Source organism: Poromitra crassiceps (genome assembly GCF_964638095.1).
Source record: "Poromitra crassiceps genome assembly, chromosome: 7".
NCBI lineage: Eukaryota > Metazoa > Chordata > Actinopteri > Beryciformes > Melamphaidae > Poromitra > Poromitra crassiceps.
Window position 1 is genome coordinate 48874724 of NC_139628.1, and position 12136 is coordinate 48886859.

Consider the following 12136-nt stretch of genomic DNA (forward strand, 5'->3'; position numbering starts at 1 on the left):
CAAACAGCTTCAACGCTGAAGAAAGCCGCTTGGCTGAAACGTCCGTTACTGCTGTCTGTTCCAGATGACTCATTAAACTTTTGAAAGAACATTTTAGTGTGCTGGCCTGTTCTCCTGCATTTGACCCATCCTCTACTAGGAACCTTCCTAGAACTAGGAGTAGTGGACAGCCGCAGTGCAGCGCCCGGAGGGCAAACTCCCCTTCTTTTGCCAGTGCCTTGCTCAGGGGCACAGACAGGAGTATTAACCCTAACATACCTGTCTTTGATGGTGGGAGGAAACCCACACAAACACGGGGAGAACATGCAAACTCCACACAGAAAGGACCCGGGACGGACCGGGGTTCGAACCCGGGACCTTCTTGCGGCGAGGCAACAGTGCTAACCACTGAAAAGATATTTTTAATCCATTTTGGATTAAAAGAAAAATCACAATACTGAATCGATTTCTCCCCCACCCTTATGAAGCAATCAGATTCAGGTTGCCAGGTTGTGATTACGTCGGGTTATATAGTAGGAAACCGGAGAGGGGGATGACATGTTCTGTCTCCAGTCTTTTCCATCTGTTTGAAAAGAACAGGGGCCTGGCTCAGCTAGACGTGGCCCCAGTGGAACATAACGTCCGTGCTGAGTGACAGATCCAAGATCAGCAACAGGCACACAGATTTGAGCCCTGACATAACGTCCGTGCTGAGTGACAGATCCAAGATCAGCAACAGGCACACAGATTTGAGCCCAGTGGAAAATGTGATGTGAGGGTAATTGGACACACGTCATGTACAGCATGTATACAATGGCACTGAACGCTGGGATCAGCTCAGTCCAGTGTGCGCTGTCAGCGCCTCTATTATATAGCATATATATATATATATATATATATACTGTATATATATATACAGTATATATATATATATATATATATATACACACACACTTAATGGCAGCCCTGTCCAAGCAGCCGTATGTCACACTTAATATCCATCAAAAGGAGCTCAACATTGGGCCTCTCTGTCTTACAGCTTAAAGGATAACTTCACCCAAAAATGAAAACTCAGTCATTATCTACTCACTCTCATACTGATTGAAGGACGGGTTTAGTTTTTCTTAGTTCACAAAACGTTTGTGGAGTTTTCCAGGGAAACACAGTTACAGCATTATCCTAAACAACTGAACTGGATGGTGACCAACTTTCAAACATAAAAAAGCCTCCATACGTAATCCAAGTTTCCAAGAGATGCCACGTTGACATGGCCTCTCATCATTTACACCCCGTTCTGAGCTGAAGTCTTCACTGTAGCCGTGAGCTGAAAGTCCCATTTTCACTTTCAACTCGCGGCTACAGTGAAGATTTGAGCTAAAAACAGGGTGTAAAATCATGTCTATTCAAGTCAACTTGACATCTCAGGGCTTCTGGAGACTTGGATTAGGCCAGGTGAGAAATATGGGGCCATTTCTTTAGCCAATTGCTTTTAAAATGTTGTTGTTGTTTTTACGTTTGAAAGTTGGTCGCCATCCACTTTAAATATTTAGGAGAATGCTGTATGGAAAACTGCACAAATCTTTTGTGGACTAAAAAAACTTCACCCGTCCTTCCGCCAGCATGGGGGAGAGTAGATAATGACTGCATTTAAATTTTAGGGTGAACTTATCCTTTAACTGTAGCCATAAAAAATGACAACTGGTCGTTATGTAAGAGACACTATAATGTGCAGCGTTGAGAAAGTGCCACTAAGGACCCGCCACTCAGCTGGGTTTTGCAGAGACACAAGCTTTAACCAATCTTCCTCTTTAACGAAACCAATCTCTCCTCTAACCTGTTTATCAGCCTGATTAACATTTCCCTCTGCACATAAATCAAGGAATGATGTCTTGCATGTCGGTGATCTGCTCTCCATTGTGACCTGTGCGCTTCTTCAAACGGGTTCCTCCATTCTGCCTGGAGAAATCTGAAAATAATTGTTACAATACCTTGTGTTTACTTGTGTACGTGCTCGCGCGGGGCGTGCACGATGTGTCCTCCTTTCAACTTCCTTGTTGTTGTGGCACGTCAGACGGTTTTTGGTGTCGATTGATAACATATGCTCCGAGTCCCTCAGCCCAGCTCTCTCACGCCCCTCCATGGAAACCAGTGGTACTGAGAAAGTTGTATCTCATTATTCACCATAAAACCATTTGAACACCTTCAGGTAAACTCGGGTCAATTCTCTGACAGTCAAGTTTAGTACAAGGTATGTTATTATAAAGCAGTGTTCTGGTCGAGTCGGACTCAGACTCGTGACTTGACTTTCACTTGAGCACTGATGACTCGGACATTCAGACTCGGAAGTTGGAGACGAGGACTCGGACTTGTCAAAGGAAGACTTTGCTGATGTTCAACCCGCTTTGTATCATTACAATGTCAGTGATATATGCAGATGGACGGGCTTTACCTTGTCTTCATGTTTTCCTGCGCAGAGAGATCTGCTGTTTATTCCAGGCACTTCCGTATCAAAATAATATGTTACGCGCGTTACGCGTCATTATGACATTCTGGTAGTGGAAGTGAACAGATGTTGCTCCTGAGGGCGGCTGTGCATTGAGAGCCTTAACGAGCCGTAATGACTCATACCACCTGGCGGGGGCGGAGTTTCAGATTCTTTTTTGGTTTATATTGGACAGTAGGCAGATAGGAAAGGTGGGGAGAGAGAGAGGGGATGACATGCGGCAAAGGACCGCAGGTCGGATTCGAACCGGGGTCGGCCTCGCGAAATTCTAAGAAATTTCTAATTTCTAATACATTTCTAATAAATCATATAGAGAAGGTACTGTAAGCAGTAAGCACTGTCCATCTGCTTATATTACAGAGATTATAATAAAATACAAAGTGGGTTGAAAATCGGCAAAGCCTCCCTTTAATTGATAAAAGCTGTTTTTACTTCGTTTTTTTGTAATGGGCCCTAATAATTTGGCGTAAGATATTGATAGCTATATTAATACCTTGACATTATTCAATTTCGTACGAGGGCAGGCACGTGTGTTCCACCTACATGTGGATTCACGCTCATGTTCAGTAACTCCGGACTCGGACTCAGGTAATGGGCACTTGGACTTGGACCCGACTCGAACTACAACGCTGTCATAAAGTACACGTACGTACAGTAGATGGGAAAGGATGGGAGGAGGGTCGGTGAGTTTCACTTCCTGAATCAGAGGCTGGTGACGTACTGTAGTCAGCCACCACCAGCACCATTCCACTTTCATAACACTTCCTCTCTCATCACTGGTTCCAATAGAACGGCATGTCACTAGGAAACTGGGGCGTGTCACAGGAAAGCCTGTTACACACAATAAGACCTCAATAATGGTGTGTGTGTGTGTGTGTGTGTGTGTGTGTGTGTGTGTGTGTGTGTGTGTGTGTGTGTGTGTGTGTGTGTGTGTGTGTGTGTGTGTGTGTATATTGTTTGGGAAGTGAGGTCATTTGGGCCAGTCCTCACTTCTACAAGTAATTCTTTGGATTAGGACACGGGTTTAGTTCACGGGCCCAGTGACCCAATTTAGTCTCAAGTGGGTCAGACAAGGAAAATCATTGCATAATAACCTATAAATAACAACTCCCCCACATTTTCCAGCCTCTTTCAGTGTAAAGTACAGGTACATTTTGAAAACATTCCTAGTGAGTGGAGGACCATCCATTTGCAAAACAGATGATGATGGAGCCTAAGATGTCTTAAAGGGCCCATATTTTGCTAATATAATGTATTATTACATTATTGTTGGCCTCCAGTAGAGTAACTTATTGCATCAGTCATAGTTTAAAAAACTCATTGTTTATCTTGTACTGGCTCTCACTGCCCCCTTCAGTTCACCCTCTGTCTGAAACGCTCTGTTTTTAGGTCCTGTCCCTGAACCCCCACCCTCCGGAAAATACTCCAGGTGGGCAGCGCCATAGGGCAGCGCGAGGAGTTTTTGCGTTTGCAAACTTCTGCCCAGAGAGCTATCGCTGTAGAAGCGACTGTCTGTCTGTCTGTCTGTCTGTCTGTCTGTCTGACTATCTATCTATCTATCTATCTATCTATATATCTATCTATCTATCTATCTATCTAGATAAGATAGATAGATAGATAGATAGATAGTCATGCATAACAGAAACAGACAGGCGATCTCTGCTATGGCTACTAAATTTGGTAGTTGTAAAACAATTATATCAACGAGCAACTGATTGTCAAAACGAATTTGACCATCGATGAAAAACGTGACTTGGACATAAAGCAAGCTATCAATTGATTTATCAACATCCCCCTAGCTATCTACAGCTCCGCTAGGCCGGGCTGCACCCGGACATTTCCTTCAGTGGCTGGCCAAGCAGGGATTCTATTACCACGGCCTGCCATAACGTTACACCGGGAGCTTCACACTAGCTAATGTAGTTAGTTAGCTAACTTCCCAAATGCTTGTGACTATAGTGTGCCTCTCCTAGCAAAGGCTACACGGACCAAACCAAAATGAGGACTTGGAGAAGTCAGCAAGTTGGACTAACGTTACAAGTTCTGAAAATATGTGCCTTTCGTCATTCATCGGTTGTTCATGTCTATAAGGCAGCTGTGCTGCTAGGCTAAATAGCAAGTGCTAACGTTACCCAGCCGGTAAGTAACGTTAGCGCTTCCTAGCACCACATTGGACCGATGCTGGAATGAGACACATATTTTCAGAACTTACCACTTCAGTCCTACATCCTGGCTCACTTCCATGTCGTCTCCTTGTTTTTGCGGTCTGGAATCCGTTATTCCATGAGACTACTACTGTTGTGTTAGTCCCAGACAGCCAGGCTAGAGAGAGCCTGGTGAGTGGTGACGCCGCCGCGGGTTACTGAAACACAGAACAGGGAAGAGAGGGGAAGGGTGGGAGCTAGCGTGCGCGCGCTGCGCGCAGGCCGGCGGCAACGCTTTGTTGCCAGGGTAACAAGTCCTTACTGACGTCACAAAAATTATGGTTCTCGCACAAAATCGCCATAAATCCATGTCATCTCGTCTACGAGAGTTCATAGGCGCGAGGGGTGGTTCATGGGGGTAACATTAAAACACTTTCACATTATTTATTTGAAGCTTAGCCCATGTTTAATATGACCATCCAAGATTGTAACAACATATATATGATACAAAATTAAGAAATGCATAATATGGCCCCTTTAAGAAAAAACAAGTGCAATTTCAAGAATATTATATTTCAGTTTTTCCACATTCCATAAAGCAATTGGTGGACACGTTTAGGCTGCTGCTCATTCAAACTGATGACAAAGATAATGACAATACTCAATCAAATCAAACGATTCAAATACTACTACTACTCAAATGATCAGGTCTACTGTCTGTAACTGTGCATTACAATTGATGGCGACTGTGCAATTATATTCAAGGGTAAAAAAGTGAAAATAGTTTAATTACGTTCATTCATTTGATTAGTGCTTTTTTTTAATTCAAACCAATTAATGGATTAATCAAAATAGTTGGCGATTAATTTAATAGTTGAAGTTGACAACTAATAGGTTAATCGTTGCAGCTCTAGTACATGGTCATGCATACACTCACACACACACTCACACTCACACACGCACACACACACACACACACACACTGTATTTGCATGCATGAATGTAATGGGTGAATCAGTGCATCTGTGTGGGATTTAGTGTGTTGTAGCCGTGTGTGAGCGTTTGACTCCTTGCAGCTGAGAGTGACTCCTCATGCTGGTCCTGTGCTGTGGTCTCCAGGGTTCAGCTGAGAGTCACTCCTCATGCTGGTCCTGTGCTGTGGTCTCCTCATGCTGGTCCTGTGCTGTGGTCTCCAGGGTTCGTAGGAACAGTGAGAGGCTGGTGAAGGACGGCCCAGACAGGAACAGGAAGCGCCTGGACAAGAAGGCCGCATCCTCAGCCAATCTCCTCACCCGCTCCCCCAGCCTGGAGAGGTGAGCAGGAGGGTTACTTTTCAAACGTAATCCACTACAGATTACTGAATACATAATAATAATAATAATTGATTAGATTTATATAGCGCCTTTCAAGACACTCAAAGCGCTTGACATATCGGGAGGGAACTCAACTCATCCACCACTCATCCCTAAAATGACATTTTTTAACGTATTCCATTATATTACTCCAGTTAAGTAACATAATACTTTGGATTACTTTACTTCAAAATTGTCTTGCTGAGCCCATTTGTCTGGGTCACTCTCAATGTAGTTAACACTTGCTTACATGGATGCATTCCTGGCTGTGTCTCCTCCAGCAGTGCCATTCTCTTGTGGTGTGTGTGCACAAATTGTTGCAATTTTTTTTAATCTGTTTATGAGAAATGCCTTAAATGAATTTTAGAGCAAATAAAACAAAACAAAGTAAGACAGTGACTGTATTCAGAATACCACCAATTTAAACTGTAACTGTCATGGAATACAGTTACGAATATTTTGTATTGTATTTTATCTACATGTGTTCCGTTACCCCTCATTCCTGGAGGTGAGCCGAGCGGCCATCGCTCACAGTTGTCGCCACACATTTTACACGGCTCACATTTTCCTCTCGCTGCTACAACCTCACATTTTTCTGCCAACATAAGTAAGAACACCAGTGGCCTTTCAATTCCGCTATTGAATAACAATAAGATTCCGTTCCCATGAAAAGCCTGCTGATCCCCAGAATGTGATGCCAAGCCAGTCACAGAGGGGACAAACGCTGGTTCTGTCCTGGAGCGCTTTGATACGTCTCTAACTGCTATGGTTGGTTTGTTTCTCTGCAGCCACGCCAAGGAACTTACCGCCGGTGCAGGTAATGTATCTCCAACCTTTTTGTCTTTTGGCTTGTGTCAAATTTAAGATTGAGACTGAGATTGAGATCACTATGTTGGCCAGATTACACAGGTTATCTGGAATCTGTTCGTCCATATACATTTCAACATGTTCGCACAGGGTCTGAAGATCTTGGCTTGCACATTGCTTTGGAGATGTCAGAGCACAAGGTTTTGGGCGATGAGTGACTTTCTCAAGAGCAGCTGAGCAGTTTTCCTGGGCATAGTCGATGTCATAATGGCCACCATCCAGTCACCAGCTAATCAGAAAATCGCCTTCCCATTGGACCGTCCATTCACCAGCTGATCAGGAAATCAGCTTCTGATTGGTGGCGGAAAAAGGACCAACAATCTGTCAACCTGCTACCACATTGGAGTGGTTTGTTCCATTAGATGTCCTATTGACTGTATGGTCTGCACGCTCTAGGCCTATCTAGGCTAAGTAGAAGATTCAAACCTGGAATGTCAGTGATTTCAGATCAAAGCAATAATCCCTATGACTCTGGCCTACTATACTGGCTATTTCACCAGGTAGTAATGTAGAATTCTCTTTTGTAACAGTCTACTGCACTGTGGTTGCGGTGCTCATGTCCCACACAGACCTACCTGTAGAACCCCCAAACTTAAAAAATGGCTGCTCGCCTGCTCCACCTCTGGCCGGTCCGTTCCAGGTCCGGCAAAAAGGCATGTGGGACATAAATCATGTCAGTCCTCCTCAATCCTCACCTTTTAAAGAAGAGGTTTGCAATACTTGGACCCACAGACAATATACTGTAGGGCCTACAGTGTAGGCTCTTCAGTCAGTTTTTGGTTGAAGCTGCCATTGTTAGCCTAGCGGGACAAGGGTTCATTCTTCAGTGGGACAAAGATCAAGCAGCGGTGGCTTCTACACGTTCCAAAATGTGATGATCAATATTATAAGCCGTTTTGCTCAATTTCTGCTCAATTTGCATTGGTCCTGACTCCAACATTGGCAACGCCTGATTGAAACTGCTCTTGCCCAGTCGACTTCCCTCTGGTTCACATGTGTGGGGAATTCACAGAATAACTCTCTTGGCCTTTCCTAACCAATTCATCCAAACCACACTTGTGGTTAGCGTAGCTTTTTACGAGTTGGTCTTTAGTGTGGTATGCTCTTTTTTTAGGCCTCATTCCCAAACTACAGCATAAGAGGACACACTCTCTCTGATTGTCACTTTGGGAAAGTCAACTCTAATGAGAAGTCATTTGGTGGAAAATTGCTTTGATCTGCATTTATTTATTTATTTATTTAATATCCCCATTAACCACTGCCTCAAGCAGCGATTATTCTTCCTGGGGTCTGAAATTACAATATAAAATTCAAGAAACAAAAAATTTAAAATAAAAATGCATAATGAAATCAAATAATACAACAATAACCAGAAACATTACACAGAAAATGCCAAAAACAGCTTTCTAAAGTTCAGTTGGACAGAAAACAATCTTCACAATGTTAGTGGAAAAAAAGTAATACAAATAATGCAATAAACTGATTAGTTGAAAAGAATTCTAAACCACACAGATACATAAAAGAAACACAAGCAAAAACAAGTATTAATTGGAAAGAAAATCGTCAACATAAAGCAGACATAACTCATAACAGAATGCAATAACAAACATAAAAATGAAGTAAGTGACAAATGTTCTCAGTTTCCTCTTTAATCCGACTCCGCTTTTAATTGAAACTGGATGTTGGGGAAGTCGGTTCCAATAGCTAATTGCCCTGTACAATACAGTTTTTTTTAAGGCATCAGTTCTGGGTTTTGGCTTTAAACAATGATGTACATCCAGCTAAAATAGTTGGTGCATCAACTACAGCCAGAATACTGTGTTTATAATCGTGTGTCTTGAGCAATAATTCTACTTGGAGAGTTGGCAGGAGTTGAATGCTTCTTGACATTGACACGCGTATGCTTTAACAAGCTTCCAATCAGCTTGTAATGCATCTGGTAATGCATGGAGATGGACTCTGAATGACCTGGGTGCTTTCAGCAGGATATGTGGCTCATATCAGATCAGATCAGAACAAACTACACCCCCCCCCCCTCCCCCCGTAAATTATGTCCTTGGGTAACACTCATTGATTGATAACACTACTTGAAGGTCAATCAACACTGACGGAGGATAGTTTGATGGAAGATAGTTTGTTCTGATCTGATCTGATCTGATCTGATCTATATGAGAGCTGCTTCACTTAAGCCTCATATCCTGCGGAAAGCACCCAGGTCATTCAGAGTCCATCTCCATGGCTTTACCACACCCTGAAAATACCAGAAATATCACTCACTCACCCTGATCACAGGCCAGGGAAGCTTCTCTCTCTCTCTCTTTCTCTCTCTTTCTCTCTCTCTCTCTCTCTCTCACACCTCACACTCTTTTTTTTTTTTTTTTTTTTTTTACAAACGTCTTTTTCATGCGAGTCCTGGCAGAGTGAAACAGAGTTCTGGCAGAGTGAAACAGTGGCAGGCCTGTCCTGGCCCGGGCCGTGGGCGCTGCCTGGAATGACATGGAGTGTGGTTAGCCTGGCCACCGCAGCACTCCGTCTCGCCTCAGGGGAAGATGAATGGCCCCTCGCCTCAGAGAGATGAATGGCCCCTCGCCTCAGAGAGATGGATGGCCCCTCCCCTCACAGAGATGGATGGCCCCTCCCCTCAGAGAGATGGATGGCCCCTCCCCTCACAGAGATGGATGGCCCCTCCCCTCAGAGAGATGACTGGCCCCTCCCCTCAGAGAGATGAATGGCCCCTCCCCTCAGAGAGATGGATGGCCCCTCCCCTCAGAGAGATGAATGGCCCCTCCCCTCAGAGAGATGGATGGCCCTTCCCCTCAGAGAGATGAATGGCCCCTCCCCTCAGAGAGATGAATGGCCCCTCCCCTCAGAGAGATGACTGGCCCCTCCCCTCAGAGAGATTACTGGCCCCTCCCCTCAGAGATGTTTCTGCCCCTCACTCTACCTCTGCATCACTCACACTTTCTCTGCCCTGTCTCAAGCACACTAAAAAGAAGGATAAGACATCACTCACGTACTCATGTATCATGATGTAGTTAGCTAATCTAGCTCTATCTTGGACCAAACAGGTGCTTTTATATTATATATATATATATATATATATATATATATATATATATATATATATATATATATAATTTTAATTTTTTAACAGAATAATATACAAAGCTATGACTAAATATCAGGTAGGTCCACAGGCAGCGTGACCCTCTCCCCCATTGTAGGGAGAGTCTGGCAAGGGAGACTACACTCTGACTGACATTGCATATCTGGTCAGAGAGAATTGAGAGTTTGCTTGTTTAGTCATAGCGTATGTGTATTCAATAGTAACCAAAGGATCGCTCCTCATGCAAATAAAATGTACATTTCCTCCTGTACATTTTTCTAATAAATATTTTGCTAAAATATTTGTTCATATTTTTCCACATTACTTTAAAACAAGCGTATATGCTAGGCAGCATTTGTACATGGTAATGTCATACTCTTAGCGGTGCCTTGGACATCAGCCCAGAAAGGCTACAGGATGGGGGACAGGACCAGAAGATGTGGGTGTAATCGGCCATTAAAGTGCCCACATTGTCCCCAGCATTGGTTCTGAAGACCAGTTTGCTTTTATTTTATTTTTGAAAGAAACCTCACACAGTTCTTCCAGCAAAAGTCTCTACAACTTTGTGAGTCCACACTCCTTAGTCTTATAAAGTGAATTGACAGTTGCCAAGGTGACGGGGAACCTCAAAAGATTGAAACTCCGAGCTCATAGACCTTTGCCCTGAGAACCTGGGAATAGATCCCCAGGGATCCTTAACGTCAAGGCTGGATGGGCTGTGTCTGAATCAGCTGTGATTTAAAGGTGTTCGGGGCTGAGTGTTTATTTGTCTGGCTGACCCCTTCTCCTTCTCACACAGGATCCCCAGGCTCCCGCAGAGCAACCTACAGCCAAGGTAAACCGTGCGCTTACGCCACTTTTTATGGCTCCGCCAGGCGATAGCCGTGGCCCGAAGGCGTAATGTTTTCGGGTTGTCCGTCCCTCCGTTCCGCACTCATTCATGCGATATCTCAGGGACGCCTTGACGGAATTTCTTCAAATTTTTCATCTTGGACTGAAGAATGAACTGATTAGATTTTTGGTGGTCAAAGTTCAAGGTCACTGTGACATTACATTACATTACATTACATTTCGTCATTTGGCAGACGCTTTTATCCAAAGCGACTTACAATAACACACTTCTTGTCAGCAATAGAGCAATCAACTATGGAGCACAGTCTATGACAACTACAAATCCTGAAGGAACAGTGGTACGAGTTTAGTTTAGGATTTTTTATTTATTTATTTTTTTAGATTGGAACAGACGTGACCTCACGTCTGTCCATTCCATCAAGGAAGGGGGGCGGGGCTAAGGAAGAGGGTCCATTGCTAGGGATAGGAAGATCGTAGAGTCGGGATTTGAGGGGTGGGTAAGGGGAGTGGCTAGGAGGTGTGGGTGGTGGTGGTGGGCGTTGCGTGGTTCAGGGAAAGGGGGTGGGGCTAGGGAAAATGGGCAACAGTTAGGGGTAGTAAGGTCATAGATCATCAGGGTTCGAGGGGTGGGTAGAGGGTGTGGCTAGGGGGATGTAGGTGGTGAGAGGCGGCGTGGGAAGGGAAGGGGTGGGGCTAGGGGAAAGGGGCCGTACCTAGGGATAGGAAGGTCGTAGAGAGTCGGAGTTCGAGGGCTGGGTAGGGGAGTGGCTAGGGGTATGGGTTCTTGCACACAGAGTCCGAATTGTTCGCTGCGTTTTTTTAATCCGTCATCCGAAAAAAACACGTCACGCACAGATACCTTGCACACTGAGTCCGATGCGTTAATTATCCAATATTCGTTGCGAAGATTCGCAACGAAAAGAAAACTACCGCGATCCTATTGATCCACAACTGGCAGTGTGTCTGTGTGGCTCTCTCCCCCCCCCCCCCCCCCCCCTTCCCCATACACACACACACACATACACACACACACACACACACACACACCGCGTTCCAAGCTGGTCTGCAATCACCCGGCACATTCTGTCTTTTAATTCCGAATCTCTGTATTCCTGCTTTGTCATAAAATGCTTTGTGCTGGGAGACGAACTGAATTAACTTCTCAGACGCCATTTTTCATTGTGAATAGCAACACTACGGCAGCTCTGAGTGGTCAAACACCTGTCAAAACGATTTCATGGATGCGGAAAAACGCAGAAAATCGAACCTCGTCCGAAAACTTAAATGACGGACGTAATTGTCGGACTCGGTGTGTCAATGATGATTGACACAA

General features: G+C 44.3%; 1 protein-coding gene across 3 annotated transcripts in view; it reads left to right on the plus strand.

Moving 5' to 3' along the window:
* The window catches only part of eml3 (EMAP like 3), a 58430-nt gene that overhangs the window by 23171 nt on the left and 23123 nt on the right, over positions 1 to 12136 (plus strand). For all 3 annotated transcript variants that reach the window (XM_083640596.1, XM_083640597.1, XM_083640598.1), the window contains 3 exons: positions 5823 to 5939; positions 6767 to 6795; positions 10751 to 10786. In XM_083640596.1, coding sequence (XP_083496722.1) covers positions 5823 to 5939; positions 6767 to 6795; positions 10751 to 10786 — 182 coding nt within the window. The remainder of the gene's footprint in view (positions 1 to 5822; positions 5940 to 6766; positions 6796 to 10750; positions 10787 to 12136) is intronic.